This window comes from Convolutriloba macropyga, chromosome 2 (genome assembly GCF_964194025.1).
Source record: "Convolutriloba macropyga chromosome 2, txConMacr16.3, whole genome shotgun sequence".
In the NCBI taxonomy this organism is placed as follows: domain Eukaryota; kingdom Metazoa; phylum Xenacoelomorpha; order Acoela; family Convolutidae; genus Convolutriloba; species Convolutriloba macropyga.
This window is the reverse complement of record NC_134469.1, coordinates 23,672,788-23,692,899: the sequence shown is the minus strand read 5'-3', so window position 1 is coordinate 23,692,899 and position 20,112 is coordinate 23,672,788. Positions and strand designations below refer to the sequence as shown.

The 20,112-nt window shown below is 33.4% G+C and overlaps 2 protein-coding genes across 4 annotated transcripts in view; one reads left to right on the top strand and one right to left on the bottom strand.

The window, feature by feature from the left end:
- Nucleotides 1-20,112, top strand: part of LOC142358300 (bridge-like lipid transfer protein family member 3B) — a 381,846-nt gene that overhangs the window by 31,206 nt on the left and 330,528 nt on the right. The window lies entirely within an intron of this gene.
- Nucleotides 325-13,761, bottom strand: LOC142335200 (uncharacterized). The gene is made up of 4 exons (XM_075383585.1): nucleotides 13,052-13,761; nucleotides 3,267-3,458; nucleotides 2,142-2,784; nucleotides 325-501 (listed from the first exon to the last, which is right to left on the bottom strand). The coding sequence occupies exons 1-4, from the start codon at nucleotides 13,061-13,063 to the stop codon at nucleotides 437-439; spliced, it is 912 nt and encodes a 303-aa protein (XP_075239700.1). The 5' UTR covers nucleotides 13,064-13,761; the 3' UTR covers nucleotides 325-436.

Sequence of the window (20,112 nt, the reverse complement as noted above, 5' to 3'; positions counted from 1 at the left end):
TTGAACGAAAATTTCATAAAAAGTTCAAATAAAAATTGTTTCTCAAGCCAGTGAGTAAAGTCTGTTTCAGCTGTTGAAGTCTCATATTCTGATTATACGTCATCGCTGTAAGAATTGCGGGATGAAGAATTATAATTTGTATTTTGGTAATGCATCCTTCTTGTGTGTACTTATTTGGATCCCGTGACTAATACGGGGTTATTTGAAATAAATTGACGTACTCATTGGGGAATCAAAATGACGGATTAATATCGCCATATGAATAAACATTAATCATTTACCAACTATTATTAAATTGTTACGCTTTTACGGAATAGAAAAAGACAGAAAATGATGCTTAAATTTGCGTTACCAATTTTTGCTTTGTTGATTTTAAAATTAAACTATTTTCAAATTTGTAAATAAAAAATTTCGTTTCCAGTTGACAGAGATCTCTTCAGTCAGTGATCAAGTGTGGATACTTCTTTGTTTTCATTCTCAATGTGAACACTTCCGTTCGCTCTGAAACAATTCAAAGTTATTGTGAATTTTCCATCAACAATTGATAATACAGGCACCTTCAATTAATAAAAAAACTAAAATAATGTACATACTTGAATGAACATGTGTGTGGTTCTATTTTGTGAGATCAAATTAATTCAAAAATTGAATGCAACGTAGTTTCACCTTTAATTAGAAAAAAAACTCTGTGGTCTACGACGGCGGTTTCTAAAACCATATTGTTCAGGCCTTCATCCTTGGCTTTCGTCTTTCGGAGGTCTTTCAGAATGAGTTTGGAAGACCTTGAAACGTATAGTTCTTCTTTCCGATAGCAGATATTTGCAAGCAGTTGATTTGTCAAAAATCCAACTGTCGGCTAGCCAGAACAATGTGACCCTAATGCGAGAAAAAGTCATAATGATTAGATAAATTATTAACTCACACAATCAGTGGTCAGCTTTACTCATAAAAAAGGTAACATAATACGCGGGGACTCTTGCTTCTTAAATATCGGATCATAAATGTTCGTCTCTCCCATGAACCACGAAAACAACCAAATTCCACGCAAGCCATCAAATGATGAAAAAAATGAAGAAAAAAATAAAGAGAAATGGAGAACAGGGAAAAGAAAAAAAATGAGACATATAGAAAACAAAAATGTATTCAATTACTTTTCTTTTTTGTTGCAGCCAGTAAAATAAAATATAACCATGAGTAAAATATACTTGCAATAAAACATTACTTCAATTCAATCTAGTACAAATTTAAAAACATCACTCATTTTTGTTAGAAAAATCACATAACATAAATTTCTTCGAAATGTTTTCTTCCTAAAAATAAAGCTGCCACGTTACTAATCAGAGAAATTGTTTCATGCTGTGAGAACAAAAAAATCATTTAACGTCTTTTCCTAAACAAAGCAATAATTGTAACTTTTCCATTTTGTACGCATTGACGAACAATTGAATTCATTCCAAAATTAGTTTTGACAATCTGTCCTGTCTAATTTTGAATTTGTTGGAGCGTTATGTTGAAGACGCATATGCCTGTGAATCTTTTCACAATTTTCTGGTTTGAATAGTCATATAGAAATTTGATTAATGAGTCTTTTGCTATTATAAGCTCAGTTGATAGAATTCTTGTCTTCATTAGCAGATCTCCTGCTCTGTCATATTTTTGTCCTTTAAAAGCACACTTTAATTCAGCTGCTCATCAAAATTAAGGATCCTGTTGATTTGAATACCAAGATATCTGCCACTTTTTTGTGTGTCGGAAACTTCGTTTTTATTAGAAAATGATCTCAAATTGGAACTGATAATTCTTTTTGTTTATATTCAAGGTAAGTTTGTTCATCTCTATATATTCTTCTGTATTCTGCAAAACTTCCTAGACTTTTCCAAGTCCACAAAATAATTTTTGTGAATTTTACGATATAATTACGTTAAATCTTACAATTAATCTCAGGTGTGAAACTTCTTTGCATGCATTTTCTGCACTGGATTTGCTCTTGGCATTCGGTAAATTTCATGATTCTTTGCATATAAAAATTTACTTACACAGTAGAAAATTACTAGATTCTTTCACTTGATAACTTTTGCGTTGAAAAAAAATATTTTGCTCATTCAAGAAACAAAAAGATCCAGAAAATGCAGTTGACTAACCTTGATCATCATCTTCAGCTTTGTTCATGCGTTTCAGTCTCTCTTGGAGTTCTTGGATCACACTCTCGGGAAGTTGATTCTCCTCGTGACTTGCCTTCCCATTCGGGACAACATGAGCTCCATAATCATGCATAAGATTCATCTCTCTACCATTGGAATGCTGATTCTGTTGATGCTGTGCCTCGTCAACAATCTTGGACGCCCGTTTGTTCTTACTAATCTTAAACAGGCCCGGCTTTTGGGATGGGTTTTGGGCAACTTCGGGAGGGGGTGCTGGTATGGGAACTTGATTGCCATGACGATCGTTGGGGTGTGACACTGAACTGTGTCGTACAATTTGGTCGGGTTCTGAGGTTCCGGGTTGTCCCACGATCTCTGAAGTTGGACGTCGAGTAATCTGTTTGTGATTGGCGTGTTTTACGAGGCCTTGATGCCAGTTTTGGTATTCCAGTTGGAAAGCGCGGGATATTGCAGTGACAAAGGATTCAGCCTGTGGAATACTGTCGCACAGGAAGGTGAAAACGCCAACCTTGTCGGTGAAGCCGTTGCGTCTCTTGCCAGCTACACAGAGGAAGCACACTTTGCGGTGCTTAGGGTCAACTCCCGTCACTTGCATGAAGTGCGTCGGAATCCTCATCGAGTTCTGAAACAAGCGAGTAATTTAAAAATGGGAGTCTTAGAGTCGAGTCCTTCCAATAACAACACCCCCCCCCCCCCCCCCCCCCCGAATAAGCATAGTCATCATATATGGCATAGTCTCCCGATTACCGTAAAGAGAGGAAAGCATATGAAACAACATCTCCCGAGACAAGATTCAAACTTTTGATTCGAATTAGATTTTTATTTGAAAACTGCAACACGAAACTGAAGAACGATTTTTGATAACCACGCAAATTGTAATTACCATAAACAAACCATAGTAGGGGCTATAATTTCACGGGAGCAATAATGGGGAAAATACTAAATCGGTAGACCCGATACCGTAAATATACAAGTATGGGGTCTTGGGCAACCCCAGACGAGCTCCAGAGTTCCAAACTCCAAAAGCGCTTCATGGCAAAGCAATGCATGTTTCCTTTTCTGGATTTTGATCTTCAAAATAAGGGATGTACGTTTTTGTTGTACCTGTTGTGTCTCTTGTGGGAAGTATATCTCCACACTGTGAACAAATACTTTGGCCATGCACTTCCTCCTCCTCTTGTCGTCCTTCTTGGCCTTTGAGATGATAGACTGGGTGGCCTCGTGGCAGTGCTTCAAGTGAGCACTCTTCGCCTCCTCCACCCCAATGTAAAACACATCAAAGTTGCTACTCGTCTCCTTAACAATCAATTATCACTCAATGCGCGCTTGCAGGTTTTAACTCAATTATCACTCAATGCGCGCTTGCAGGTTACCGCAAATCTTCAGCGACCATTTTACCAAATCAGAAGTTTCGTGTTGTTCGGAGACTACAGTTTAAATTATTCTCTTAAAAAAACATTTAACAAAGTTTTTTTCCAATAATGGGTAACAGATAGTAAACAAAAGTCAACCAAATTGAATCAAAGATAAAAATGAATCACTTATTGATCTTTGCTTAATAAAAGGAAATCAGATTTTTGATACAATAATATCTGAGCAAATGTTTGGGAAAAAAAACTATTTTTCAATGGTAATTATTTCATCTTTCGAAGTTGATAATGTAAAAAAGCACAATTCATTTACTGAGATGGCAGAAATATATCAAGAGCTGAAATATATAAAAGAATTGCATCGTCCTATTGGAGACAATTGTATCAACAAAACAATGCAAATTCCACATTTCAAATGTTTTCAGAACTGTTTGAAATTGTTTTGAACAACATAGCTAAAAAAAGTGAGAACCAACGACAAGTCCAAACAAAAAAGTGGATATTTTAAGAGTTTTTGAATCTTAGGAATATCAAATTTTTAATATTGGAATGAAAATGCAGATACTTTAGCATGGAGCAAATCAAACTATTAAGAAAAGTCACAAGTTGATAGCTGAAAAAAATTGACTGTACTCAGAAAATGTACCAAATTCTTCGTGAAACAAATAAAAAAACAAAAATTTGTGAGAACAAAACTAAAAACAGAGGTTAAATAAACAACGTTTCCAAAACTCTGAAGAGATATATTATTTTATAAGGAAAAAGGAAAGTCGCTAAACATTAAAATATGTTTTTCCAGGTTACGTTTGTAACAAAGTGTGATAGGAAATGTTGAATTACAGATTTGCGTTTACATTGAATCATATATTTTTCAGACTTATGATGAAAAAAGAGTTATATGATGTTAATGCTAGATTGCCACAGAAAGAAGCGTCGGATCTTAGAGACATTCCCGCATTGTCCTGCAAAAAAGTAAAAATTTATTTTTACAGTTTGCAATTACCAGAATTGCTGACTGTCAGACAAAAACCAGCAGTTTTTCCTGAACTCTGATACTTATTTAAAAGACAAAATATTGCTATTGAACAGAAGCTATAGTTTTTTTAACCAAACAGCACAATTGCACCATGAAGCACTTCATTTTAAAACGGAATAATAATAAAACCGAAAATTTGTTTGTCATTATCTGGACATATTCCTTGCCAATAATTAAAATTTGATACAAAATTAAACGAAATAATGAAAAAAAGTGCTACTAGATCAATCTGAATAAAAAGTCTAATACCGTTAAAATCATGAAATGTACTTTTTATTCAGTTTTCATGTCACTTATCAATTCAATTGCTGTTTGATTTCTACTGTTTTCCAGCTTCACCACCTAAGAGAATAAATAAAAAAATAGGATATAAGGGTTTGCTGTGTACGAAGAAGAATTTACAGCTCAAAAGATCTCTAATGAGATATAATTTGACCTGCTGAACTTTTAATTGAAAAATTCTCTTCAATTTTTTTTACAATTAAACCCAAAAATCAAAGCAGTGAAAATGTCAAATACGTTTTTCAAAATCTTGGGAAGATATGAGAAGAAAGAAAATGATTAAATTGTCCGGTCTGGAAAAATTGGAACAACCAGTGGAATTCCGGAAAAAAGGCAAAAAATTCAAAGAAAAAATAGTGAACTGGTCAGATCACATGAACGCGTTCCGTTAGATGGACGGATAAAAAGTTTTAGAACTTATTTCAACTCTTTGAACAAGAAAATAACGTTTCAGATGACTATGAAGTTGTTCTCAAATGTAACTGTTCAACCAAATTTTTTGTTTTTGTTAAAAAAAATTAAAAATACATATTATAGATAAATTTAGACAAAATAATACAACGATACCTAGTATTTTCATACATAATAACAATTCCGCCAAAAGATATTTATTTTTATGGACTCTGTTTAACTCAATCATGAACCTAGACTTTTGGGAAACAGCATTTTAACCTCCGATTGGAGCAGACAATTGAAAAAATCACTTTAAATTAGCAAACGGGTCGAAAGAAAACTTGATACCGTACTGGAAAACAATCCTGACAAGCCTGACATCGTGAGATCGTCACCTGAGCTCATCTACGCTCTGAACGTTACACGGTCAAATACAAACACAGATCAAGAGAGAAAATAAACGCATACACTACTGTTACTCAGAACACCAAGCAAGTACTTCATCACACTTCATCCGCTAAAATAAGCTCAGTCGATCAAGTGTGAGTTCGATTACAATTGAAAATCAAAATTCGAGTAGATTTAACAGTACGACTAAGAAACGAAGGAAAAAAGTGCTGAAACTCTGCATTGAAATAGGCCGCCATCCATCGTCCAATTTTTTTCGTCATTTAGTGAAGCATGATGATCAAAAAGACCGACCACTTGAACAACAAGTCTAAATATTCTAAATGGTAAAACAGGACACCAAATGATGCTCGACACATGCATCGCATGTACATTTGTTACCCATGAAATTGAAGAAAAACCCAAAAATTGCACTACTGCTAAATACATTGAGCACGCACTGCAAAACTTACAACCATTTGCTCATTTTCAAAGGATTACGTCAAGACAAGGGAAATGATTAAATCCCGTCATAAGAGTGATTAAAAACATCATAAAGCATATAGTTTAGTTGGAAAATAGGATACGTTTAATACTTGGACGTGTTCTCTCTTCACCACTTGGCTTATTGATCCAACAAAAATCACGAAAATTAAATTAATAAATAATATACTTATTTGCCGCCTAAATAAAAAAATTGCAACTGAAGTTCTTGGTCTCAAAAGTGGAACAGGTAAAACAACGAATTCGAAAATTCACGCAAAATATCAGGCACGTCACCACGATAGAAGAGAAATATTCAGACTACAGTCCAGAAATCAGGAAAATAGATCAAGGAGAGGAAAATTCTTTTTCTCTTCCTTTTCCAGCATTGTATTAACAGTTAACCAGAACTACTCCATCAAACTAGCAACAGACTCAAAAATACGTTTCAGAGTATTACAATATCCTTTTCACCGATGCAAAATACGCAAAGGTTCAACTAATTTTTATCCCATTACTGCATTTCACTGCAACTTTATTATAGTTAATGGAGAAATAAGAGGCACATATTGCTTATTGTTCCGACCCCTCTTGAGGGGGGAGGAACTATATACTCAAATGGGTTTTTTACAATTCAAAGAATTTGAATTCTATTGGGGCGCTGTCTTTTTACGACTCGAAGAGGAGTATTGGAGAAGTCCTTTTTTTAAAATCAATTTTAGTGGAGTGATTTTTGAAGCGGGAAATGAAACGCGTGAAAAAATTTGGAGTGATTTTGCTGCTGAACAGCAAAAAAGAAGAGCGGAGCGAAAAGAGTGGTTTTTGTTCATACCGCTGTTTTTGAGAGAGCGAGAAATTGATGTGTGAAAAAATTTTCTCTAAGCGAGCGAAATTTTTTTGTTCACGTGCGGCATTTTGAAGCAGTTTTTTATCATTTGTTTTCGTTAAGAGGTTTGGTTATGATTTTGTTTCAATTTTACGCTGGTTTTGGTAGTGGTTTGACGGTTTCTGGAAATCCATATGAATTTTACGATAATTCGGTGGTTTTCAATGTATTTTGCTGATTTTCGGGCTACTTTTTGCGTTTTTTTGACGATTATTTTGTTTTACTGGCTCAAATGGGTATTGAAAAAACACTTCCTACTTGAGCAATATTATGATAACAATTGGTTACAGTTTTGTGCGTAAGAATCATTTTTTAATTGAGAAATATGACAAAAAAATTGCAAAAATTGGAACTATTTTTCTTAATTTTTTTGCAGTTTTTCGTTTTTTTCTGTTTTTAGCCAAAATTTCTTTGCCTTCTATGAATTGCCTATTGTTTTTGTGAGCATCTGGATACCCTATTGGCTGAAGGGAATTTTTCTTTGGATTTATATGTTTTTTGAAATCTTAAAAAATAGTAACTTTTTCCAGTTTTTAAGTGAAAGTTGTTTTTGAGCTTTTTTTCATAATTTAGCCTCAAGTTTTTTTTGAAAATTCACATAAGTGGTTTTTCTAAGTACTAGTTCGTTTGATGAAGTTATTTTGGCAGCGATAGTTTTTTTCGGGATCTCAATTTATAACAAAATTTGATCAGATTTTTTTTTATCAAATTTTAACAGATTTGATTTTAGTGTTTTTACTTTTTTGTTTCATGACTTTGTTTCAAGATGATTATAAATTAGTGAGGGCACGTTTTGTTTGATGAGTAGTTGGATGGCGTTTAAATGGATTTTCACTTCGAGTCGTTTCCGGAATTCTTCCGGCTATGTTTTTTTTTAAGATCTGTTCACATATTTTCGTGATTTTTGAAGTCAAATTGGAGTAGTGATTTTGGTCACGCCAAAACAGGAAATGGAGCGAAAAGCGAGTGGTTTTGCGGCGTGAATTTTTTTCGCTCTAATTTTAAAGTAGAGTGAGAAAACGGTGTTTGAACAAAACTTCGGTTTCTCGGTAGTGGTTTTTTTTTCACCTGCAGTTATTTCACTCTCATTTTTACTGTTTTTTTTTCGATTTTTTGGATTGGAATTTTTTCTAAATAGTTTTCCCAATCCATTCAAAGCTCATTCTAGGCCTAGTTTTTTGTTTGAATTAAATTGTCATTTCTCGCTAGTGGTTTTTTTGTTCACATGCGGCATTTTGACATTGATTTTCTGTTTATTTCTTATTTTTTTGTTCTGATTTTTTTTAAATGCTTTTCTGAATTCACTCATAGTCCAATATAGGTCTAGTTTTTCTGTTTACTCAATAAAAATTCTTTGAATTGTGCGTCAGGACTTGTCCTGCTATGTTTTTTTTTGTTCAGTCAATTTTCGCCGATCGATATATTCATCGTAGAGAGTTGAGACTGGTACCATTAGAAAGCTCGTCCAGCGTAGAATATGGAATTAAAAAGATTTTTTTAATATTAGTTTTCTACACTGAGTTATCGAGGTTTAAACTTTTGAAAAAAGTAGAGTGAATTCACGTTGTTTTATTCACATTTTCCGAAATTTTTGCCTAATTTTTCGTCAATTTTGCTAAAATTTGATGAAATTTTTAAGAATAGTTTCGTAAATTTTATTTTTAAGGACAAACAAGCCCTGTTGATTATTCTGATTGAGTTTTTTGGTAAAACATTTCAAAATAAACATTTCAAAATTTCATAAACATTTCAAAATTCTGCCTTTTTCATCAAAAACAGCACGAAATAAGCTACTTTAATCCACTTTGATAAAAGTTGCCGGCACTACACCCCAAAACAACACTAACACAATCTTTGTAGACTCACAAGGGGGCTAATCCCACTTCAACTTCCGCTGGGAGTACTCTGTAATTCAAACTTTGCCGTTTTTTGCTAGCTTTACTCGTATTTTATGAAAAATGCAGAATTTTTTTTTGAGTTTTTAACTAACAAATTATCTATATCTACAAAATTCGAAAAATCAATAGTTCCTAACGGACAATAAGCATTAGCAGGGCTAATGTTTGGTCATTCTTTGACTCTTACAATCCAAAAAGAATTCGGATTGCAATCAGTCGGTCTTTTTTTGAAAAAAGACCTTTTTTTAATTATAAAGAACAGAACATATCAAATGAAAGCTCAGGAGTGATAGGACCAATTGGCTTCCTAAACAGCTCCAAACTAATGCATTTAGTTGTTTACTTGAAAGTTTAGGATTGTTTCAACTTTTAAAAATAATTGATTTTTAAATAAATAATGGCTTAATGACATTTTCCTCCATTTTTTTCTTAATTTGGTCAACTTGCTGCTTAGTGTTAGCAAAGAAAGAATGCTTCTTCATTCTAATGAATTGAGACCTGGTCTCGGTTGCGTTTTTAAGCCTAAAGTTATTGTTTTCTGGCTTTGATACTACTAGATTTCATATTTTTTGTTTTCAGAAATTTGCGAGTTTTTCAGGTTTTCCAGTCACATTATCACATTACTGACAGTTCTTATGTCACATTGCTAGCGTTCAAAACGAAAAACAATTGAACATATTAAAATCATTATAGATATAGATCATCTTTTTAACGGCCTCGACACTTCTTTCTTCAAGAAATTAAGTCAATTTTTTATTTTTGTTTTCAACTGTCTTTTTTACTTTGTCATTTCAGTTGTATGAAATTTCCTGTATAGTGATAGGTTCCAATGGCTTTTTATGGAAGAATAGACCAGGCATTATTCTGATATTAGTAGATAGCTGATGCCTTTCATGACTTGGAAAACAATCGTTTTCCAAAACTAAAAATAAAAAATTTTTTAACTTCGCAAGTTTGTTCTTTTTATTTTTCTTTTGGTACCTAATCTCGTTAATTACAGGTCAAATATGACATTATGGGTGTCAAAGGAAGGTGTCAAAAGGGATTGATATCCCAAAATCTGTTTTTTAAAGAATGCGTTATGACGTTACTGACTTCGACACCGGTTTTGTAAAAAAAAAACTAATTTGATTTTTGTCATGTTTGTCCTTCTTTTTTAGACGCACGAGAGATTCTGTATAATTGCAAGTCTCAGAGAATTCCTTTGGATGAATAAACGACCCTGTTGAATTGTTTCATTTTTAATTAATGTTTTTCATGACCTTGGGCATAATTTTGTTTCGGAAAAAAAATTTATTACAAATTTTTGCCCTTTTCTCTTTCTTGTCTACTGTTACCTAGTCTCACTAATAAATGGCCAAATACTGCGTTATTGGTGTTTGAAGAAGACGCAAACGAATATATTTTGAGGGCCGAAATTTGGCTTGACGGTTTTGACAGCGATTTCTGGTAAGTTTCAATTGAATTTTTGTTTGTTGTTTTTTGTTGTTCTTTTTAGCCGCTTAAAGAAATGAATAAGGACAGTTCCTGATGCCCTTCTATAGAAGCATTGGCAATTGTAAAACTTTGGGATATTATGCTTGATTTCTAATGGTTTTAATTACTTTCAAGTTAATTGTTTAAAAAAAATCAATTTTTTTTTAACTTCACTGTTTTTGTTCTTTTTTGTCTAATTGTTACCAAACCTTTTTATGGACTGGTGCATATCTTTTCTGGTGATTCCTAAGTTTTTTGTTTAGTTTTAGGTTCATCTGACGGTATGTTGATTTTGTTAATAAATTTTGTTTTTTAAAACGGACAAAAAGTTTTTGATGTAATTATTGTTTGTTGTTGTTGATTTTGCTGTTCGTCTTGACTCGCTTTCTTAATATTGGCATATCATAGCAATTTAATGCTTCAATTTTACTCCGCTAGGTTATTTGCTTTGGAGGCTATCTTATCGTTCATACACAATTTTTTTGATTACTTGTGCTTTTTGGGTTTTTTGTATTCCCAAAAAATAAATTTTGGGTTTTCTATCTGTTCCTCATTTGGTAGACAATTATGCCAAAATTGTGGATGGGCGGGGTCGAAATTTTATGTGCCATCGCACATTGCTGAGCCGCCTTGTAGTGGGCCTTTATGGTCAAAGTGATATGTGTGCCAGATTCCAAAAACCATGGACTAGATACTAAGTGGCCTGATTATTTCAGGCTGTATTTTTAACGTTACATTAACTGAGTCGAGAAAGTCAAGAAGACAATCGCAAATTGGTAGATCAAAAGGCCACGGCGCAAAAAATGATGCACTTTGGGCATCTAGTTTTACTGAAGTAAGAATTCAAAACCAGGTATTTCAAAAGGAGCTCTGATTCTAGCCTTGATTTTGCCAGAAACATCAAAGCATCGTCAATCAACTTAGAATATGTATATCATCTCGCAAAATTTGTTTCCGAGTCAGCGAAAATACATCAATCCTTATGACCCAATTTTAAAAAAAGTCCCAGAAAAATATATGGACTCAAACGCATGAGCAGATTTCCGAGCAATTAAAGAAGGAACTGCTAATGTAACACAGAAGAGCCATTTTCATTCAAACCCTGAATTTCGCAAAGCCAGCATTTAGCGGTTTAGCAGCAGCATTAGAACGGTTAAAGGGACTGGAAAACGTTGGCTTTTGCGTCTTGTTTTCTAAAAACTAAATAAAAAAGTGTATCATTAAAGCGTGTTTTTGTCGTCTCTATTGAATTTTTCAAAAATTGGTTGTGGGCCAAGCAAAGTATCCGATATAATGTTTTTTTTCGCCAACAGAGCAAGTTTGTACTGCGCCCTCCACTTTCTCACTCTGAGGGCATCTGTTGTTGGTTTGTCCCAAAAGGCACCAACCCCCAGCGATAATCCTTTGGTGTTTGCTGACTTCGCCATATCGTACGTCACTGGAATTGCGTACTGATTTCCTATTCCGAGTGCGCGAGAGAAATTTCAATGCGGAGAATGCCTAGCAAAATACGATTTGCTTTTCAAGCATCGCTTTGAAAAGGAGTTTTATGAAGACTTGCTATTAATTCAGCAATTTGACAAGCGCGAATTGCGAAACTCAAGAGAATGAAATGCTGATTTACTAGACACATAAACAACAGATAGTCAGACAATCATTCCAACAAAGAAGGAAGTTGACATTATGTGAACAAGTAATAATAACACAAGAAAAAGGTCTAGGTTTTAGAAGGTAAAGCTAAATGGTATTCATTGAACTCTATTATGACTACAAAAAAAGAACTCGAATAAATTATTATATGACAAAGGTCAAGGATAATATTGAAGGAGTTGTTCAAAAATTATTTTGAGTTAAATTAAACAAGATGTCAAAGAAACATAATGAATTTTCCAAATCTAAAACAAATTTTCATCAAATTAAATAACTAATAATGCGTGGTTCTCTATTGCTTGTTATTTTTAAATGCATTCTATTGTTTATTTTAAAAAATGCATTTTTCTAAAGCGGCGGGTTTAAATTTTCAACAGTTAATTTTAAAAAAATTTTCTGTTTGACCTATCAAACCTCTTCTAAAAACAATGACTGGTGCTTATGAAGTCTATCAACTTAAGTGGAAAAGAAATATGAAAAATAACTTTTTTTTCAATAATTGTGAACTGAAAAAATTCTGATACAAAAACAAAATTTCTATTATAAGAATGATGCAATAGTTATTTCAATAAAATCTGAATTTTTCAAGTTAGCTGTGCTTACCAAAACCATATTTGTGAATTCTTGTATGTGACCATTAAATCAAAATTCCATTGATAGGTTTCAATCGGTATCAGATATAATTTGTGCCAAACTATTTATTATTGGTAGAATTGGTAAAGATGAGCTGACAAATAATTTGTTCCAAGATAAACTTTGGTCTGAACAATATTTTTATGTCCTTCTTCAAGAAAAAAATGCCGTGTGCAACTAAAATTAAGCGCTCTTTGATATATGTCAAAACAATGAAGACAAAACTAACCAGACTAAAACAAATAAGTTTTATTTGTATTATGATGCGGAGAAGAAAAACTTATATCGTTGTACTTTGCCTCATATATGGGAAGCGAGGACAAAAAATTAACTAGAACAAATTATGTGTCGATGAAGATTATCAACAAAGCGTATTATAGAGATGTTTTACTTACTGTAGCAGCCATATTATGAAGTTGTTTCTGGGTCCTTGGCTAATTATAATTAGGTAACACTGAGAGTAAAAACTGTACCATCATAATATGCAGTACCATCTTAGTACTATAGTGTACTCTCTGAATAAAAATTGCTTACGTATTACATAATTGAAAGCATAAACTTCAAACAGTCGATGAACAATAATTCAAATTAACTACCAATCAAATTAATATCGTGCCTTTTGATACCTGGCTGTGATAAATGATATGTACTAAGCTTTTCTCCGAGATTATTGTATTAGTCGGTATCAGACATTCGCTATTGGTAAAGATTATGTTTTATTATAACCGCAGCAAATTTTAAAAAAAATTGGCATCATTTAAAAATTAATTTTGACTCCTACAGAGCAAGATGAATTTTGTTGACCTCTGGCTATTATATTTATACTGTGCTGTATAATATGGCGTGTCTGTTGTAAAGATTCAAACATAGTAATAAATAGTTAAAATGTAATTGAAAAATTTTGCATACGTAAAAACGTTTTGCTAAAGCGCTTTATTGTGGACTTCAGTGTCCGTGGTAAGAGCACACATAAACATACAAACATGCAAAGCAAAATGTATGGTATTTTTGCGAGAAGAGTACAGTGATAAACAAAGCTAGATTCTTTCAGGTCTAATAAAATTGTAATCCCCTTTTTCAAAAGACATGATAGCTTTGAAACGCAAAACCGGTTATAAAAACAAACCAAAAAAAGACAAAAGGATGTCTTCAAGCATTGGAAAGAAAGAATGATGAAAGAGAGAATTCATGGCAGAAAATGATTAAATTCAAACTAATCTTCAATTTGTTCCGACTATTGACTGATTGAAATTTTCAGAGATAAATTATGAAAACTACAGTAACGTAATATAAAACAGTGAAGTAGCTGAAAAGAAATGATTATAATATTACAAAAGTAATACAATGATCTTCAGTTTCGGCCACGAAACCTGATAAAAAATTACCCGACAGTTTAATTTGAATAGCTTTCCGGATCACGCTAACATATGTCAATTCTGTATTTTATTGTTGCTATACTCTGATCATGTCATTTTTCACTATATCAAATATTGAGACATGACGGATCGCAACTGACATACTAAGGAATTAGGGTCTGGGCTGTTGAATTCTAATTGCAGATCGGGGAGGGGGCACCGACGGAAAATATCCCTAATTGCATCAGGAAAAAGGAGACAAATAAATTAATTGAACAAAAAAGTCCCCGACTAGAAAAAGGTTTCATGGCAGCCTGATGGCCTTCAGAGATGCTCCTAGGGGGAAATGTATATTAAATTTTTTATATTCATTGACAGTTACCATTGTTTAAAGAAGTTATTACAAATACAACTAGCAAAATATTTTTCAATGGGTTTTTACGACCAATTTGGTTTTAGGAACATTTGGCTCACCGGGCGTTTAGCCGTCGGGGAAGAAATAAGAAAACTAGTCTCTAGCTTAAATCTTATTGGTCCACAAATCTAGTTAAAAAATCACTGATTCGGCAAATCATTACAACTGGTGCGCGGCCGATTTATGTCGGCTTAATTTATCTTTTGTTGTTGCCGGTTAAACTCCCTGTTGGCTACTTCTTCTCGCTTAATAATATACCTCATAACTGCTCCATCAAAAAAACAGTAACCAAGTTTTATTTCAAAGGGATAATAATAATACGTTATTTTGTGACACAGTACGCGTTTTAAGAATACATAAGAAGGATGTCAGAGTGAAGTATGAAGAAATGCATCCGTCTTTTTGTCACGTGATTAAATTTTAGATCCATTGTTTGTTCAAATCTATAAAGGGAATACAGCGTGCTACCATGGAATTGTGTTTCCACCAGTAAGGAGCTCGCTTGCTTCAGACATTTAGGAACGTCAAAAAGAACGCAAACATTCGAACAGATCTGTGATCTAAAATACCAAGCAATTTAAGGAAATGTTTGGTTTCTATATTTCAGAGCATCGTGAGACCATTTCTTCAACCACTGATGAAAAATAAATTACCTCAGAACACCCAGGGCCCAATTTTTTCTATAAAATAAAAAGCTTATCAGCTTTGGATAGACAGAACAGCCAATTAAGCATTCGCGTACAATTTTACTGTTAATATTGGCCACTAATCATGGTTTCAAGTTTTTATCACATTGACCATCTACCCAGCTTGAGGTCCCAGACGGAATCTAGCATGTTCAGACCGAAGTCTGGCAACATCAAAAAACGCATGAAAGTCTGAACATGAACGCACAAAAGTCTGGACACGAAGGCACTAATTTTTTCAGCCTTGTTAAGATGACTAATATCTATCAGACGACTTATAGCACTCTTAGTCCAGAGTACCCACTCACGTAGCCTTCAAAGCTCAGTGACGAAACTCACATGAATTCAAAATAAATAGCAATATGTCGAAAGCGAAAAGAGTTGGACTCAGTCTTTTGCGCTATGTTTAAAACTTTTATTTCTTGTGTTACAGACTGTAGCTGTAGATTTAAAAAAATAAATTCATACCCTACAGGCCATTGTTTGTCATATATAGCCAAAAGATTTTTTGCAAGGATTTTTTTAATTTGCGGAAAACATTTTCAAAACATTTTCAACCAGTTAATGATTTTGAGGATGTACACATAAAATGCATAAAATATGTTAATTTCAAGTATGTAAGCAGTTTTTCGAGTATGTGCTAATGCAGTTTTTCGGACTTTGAACGCACAAAAGTCTGGAAATGGACGCCCAAAGCGTTGTGAAGGCACGAAAGTCTGGTGAACGCACTAAAGCCTGGACATGAAGGCACGAAAGTCTGGTGAACGCATGAAAGTCTGGCGAACCCACAAAAGTCTGGACAACATATTTCCGTCTGGGACGGTATGGACATACCAGTTTCGGTCCGGCACCTCAACTTGTGAAGAAACTTGTGAAATATAATTTTTCGACAGACAAATCTAGAACTTTTCTATGCATTCTGAAAAATAAGAGTCGTACCAATTGAAAGATCATAACGTGTCAAAGTGAAATCACAACGCACTCTCACACAAACACAAAACCACCACAATGATTTCCAATATCACCAACGACCAAAATTGTGTTTACAACTGAAAAAAAATTTTGTAGACGCGTCATCAATCCAGTCTGTTTCGATTGCGCTCCTTTTAATATAATTAGGCAAATTTGGATTGTATTCTTTTTTTGATATTCTGTTCTTTCTGTAAGATGTTTTCTCACTATTTTCAACGACTTCAGCTAAAATAGAATCAGCAGTTTGAACCCAAATGAGATAGATTGCTAATGAGTCGATACGCACGCTTTAATAATCCTATGATGGCTGCTTCAGAGTAAGTTGCAGAGAAAGCATATACGAGCACATGGCGGCTCGTTAATATGCGTTCGCAATTGATGTTCCGACTCGAGTTCATCTACATTTTTGACTTAATTGTCAACCAAAGGAAGAGATAACAAAAATAGATATTTGAGTCTAAAAAGTCGTTTTACAACCAAACTACTAAATGATTACATAATGGCATGCGTTGTTACAACGCTCACCAGATCTGCCATTAAAATAACTACGAGAAAAAACAACAAAGAAAAAAATAAGCAAATCCAAAAATTTCACGGCAGAAACCCTTATATCTAAATTTCAAAACACCTAGTAAAAACGTCAAAATGCAATCAGATAAAACTTTACCAAAAAGTTTTCACCTAACCCTACAGCAGCTGCATGTTTTCTTTAATGAAAATAGGTAACAAGTCGACAAAAAGAAAAAAATGAGGTTCAAATCAAAAGTGAATCAACACTTTTTAAACGCAATAATTTCAAAAGTCTAAAAAATTTTTAGCTTCTAACAAAAAATCTTGATAAATTTACAAAAGGTTATTATAAAACCAATGAGACCTCTCTTTGGTTCAGACTAAGCCATATGAACGGACAGAAAATCCCAAAAAAATACGAACAATTTGCAAAACACAAATTATTGAAGCCATTAAAATCATTAGCTATTATCTGAAAATTAGGTATTTTTGGATCTATTCTGTTTCGGCCCACCCAGCCTAGTTAGAATAAGTCTTTTATGACGCTAAGGTGCACGTGCTATTTTTTACATAGTAAAGTGCTATATGACAACATATAATTTGTAATTGGAGGTCATAAAAACACTTGGGAGGGCCTAAACGGAATAGATCCGTTTTTTTATATCAGTTTTTTTATATCTTTATTCAGCTCAATTTATCCTGAAAGAATAAATAAGTTCAATTGGGCCACATTTGAAAATAATTGGGTTCTGTTATTATCTGAATGTGCTGAAAGAAGAGAAAAAGATACACAAATAAATCACTCACAAAATGAAAACCCATATTGTCCACCAAACCATAAACTTTTCTCTGAAAAAATATCTATGATCCATTGAACGTCTTTTCTAAGCCAATGGGAACTATGAATAATAGGAAACTTTGATAAGATCTCAAAAGTAATCAAAATTACGAAACATAGTATCCGAAAGTTATTATAAAAAATTTGAAAACTCGTGTACCGAAGTCAAAAAAACCAATACTTAGAACACAAAGCCGCTAACTAGATAAATTTTTGTTGAAGTAGAAATAAAAGGCGTTCTCTTATTTTTGAGACTAGCTTACAGTTCACAAAAATAAGTGAAAGATTAATTAATGTTCAAAAAATTTTTTCAAAAAATTTTTTTAAAAATTTTAACAGACATTAAATTCAATAGATTTCAACGGAGGTCAACAACTTTGCTCAGTGATTGCTCGATGAGAGAACAAGTATGCTCCTCATGCATAGGTAACTAACAAGACATCACTATATGTCTTATGACTATGAAAAAAAACAACAATTACAAGCAAAAACCAAAAATTCTGTAGGAAAGTTCGAGAAGAAAGTGTTGAAGCCATTTAAACCATAAGTTTTAGTCTGAAAATTTTAGCTATTATTCATTGAAAATATCTTCTAAGCCAATTAGAGCTATTAATATTAGGAAAACAGGATAAAATTTCAAAAGGAACCGATAATTGGAAATGTCCAAAAATTAAAAAAAAATTGAGATCTTGTGGCATTGAAGTCATATAACCAATAGTTAGAAGATAAAACCGCTAATGAGATAAATTTTGGTTGCAGTAGGAACGAATGGGGGTCCTGTAATTACTGAGACTGACTTACAGTTCACAAAAAAAAGTTTATGATTGGTTGATATTAAAGAAAGATTTCAAAAATTTATTTTCAAAGTCTTAACAGTCATTAGTTGTCCCCTCAAAGCACTAGATAGGTTCACTTAATGCTCATTACAAAACCTATTACACTTTTAGTCAACCAATTTATGCCATAGGATTCCAAAATTTTAGTAAAACCACAAAAAAAAACAAAATTTCAAAAAAAAATTACGAAAAATGAGAAACGAATCCAAAAAAAACATGAGCGATTCTTTGGAAACTAAATTTTTGTTCATTGGGCTCCATTTGATTGTAAATGAGGTTTTTAATTAACGGAACCTCAATATGAAAAGTGACTAGTCTCTAGGTGACTTGAAAAACCAAAAAAAAATAATGCAAAATTTTCCAAAAAAAGAGCTCTCAAATAGAGTTCGAATTTTTTTGATAGTAAACTTCCCTATAGGACCACAACTAGTCTTTATATCGCCTTTCCTTCATTAAAAACACAAAATTGATATATTTTGTGGCGTGAAGTAAGATTTTGATATAAAATTTTCATAGAAAAAATGTTAATTCGAACAAAAATTCCGGTAAAAATGAACAAAAATTGGACCAATTATCCCGTGTGCAGATGAAACTTTAAACCTAACTTTAACTCATCGAAAAAAAACGAAGTTCAAAAAAATCTTTTACAAGTGGGTTTGTACTGCCCATTTTGTCATAAAATTCATTCATTGCAAATAGTTTTTAGTTTGCACTTTTGGATAAAACTTTCTCAGCAATGGATTAAATCCATTTCTGTTTCTTCTTTCTATCATAGACTATGTTGGAAGTTTCTGCGCGAACTCAGACTCACACGAGCCGTCCCGTTTGAGTTTAAATGGAATAAATCAATCGGTTTTGAGTTTTAATTTTATAATGACCAACTGTCTAATTTTTTTGATGATCGTTGGTATTGTTTTTGAACAGCTGGATTAATTGCATTTGTGATGCATATGGGATCAGCATCTGGTTGAGATAAAAATATCACACAACCTGCAAACAATGACCTGGTCATCAACAAGATTGATTGCTAAATTCATTTAAAATGTCGCCACCGCTCTTCGACTCCTTGGCGGAAGAAGGTTGTTAAAAAAGTTTCTTGACTTTATTGCACAACAAAGCTGATATACGTTCTGATCACCTTGCCAGTTGAGCGTGCAGTGTCGCACAGCTTGGATTGTCGGATCACAGCCCAGGATGAAGTCCGCGACCCAAGACAGGCATTGGGAGCCGCGCATTCTTCCACTGTCTCTTCCATTGAAAAACATTTGTCTTAAATTGCGAAACTTTGAACAATTTCACTCTATTTAGCACATAAGCGCCCAATTTGAAATCATGTCATTTTTTTAGTCCTACCGTCTGATCATGGCCACTTTTCGTATTGAGCACACGTTCAGATAATCATTGCACATTTTCTTATTGTCCCACTTTCAATCTATAGTTGCAAAGCTTAGCATAGTCCAGCAGGGTCGAAACAAAAGCGCGTTTCGCCGAATTTTTGTGTGGTAGCTCGCGTTAATAGGAGCGAATTCGAGTCATGGTCAGTTTATCGTCTTGAATAAAAAATTATTTTTTTTTCTGATCAACCGCTCCAAATTTCCACCAGGTCACTTTGGACAAAATGAAGTAAGTGTCAACAATATGGAGCAAGTAATTTACTTTTTTCATAAAACGGTGTTTTTCATAAGCACCTTTAATTTTTAAGAACACTTTGCAGAAAATATTACTATATTGTTTTTTCTGCATGTTTTTAGTGCGGTTCCTGTGAATAGTGTTTTCTTGTCGTTATCTGAGTTTCTATCTGAAACAAGTTTACTGGCACAAGTCTGTTGTCAGCCTTGTCAAAA

What these genes read in the sequence shown, in the direction of transcription:
- LOC142335200 (XM_075383585.1), bottom strand. An exon ending in TCCCACAAGAGACACAACAG is followed by an intron (nt 2,785 to 3,266) that starts GTACAACAAAAA and finishes CGCTTGTTTCAG; the next exon opens with AACTCGATGAGGATTCCGAC. An exon ending in AGCTGAAGATGATGATCAAG is followed by an intron (nt 502 to 2,141) that starts GTTAGTCAACTG and finishes GAATTGTTTCAG; the next exon opens with AGCGAACGGAAGTGTTCACA.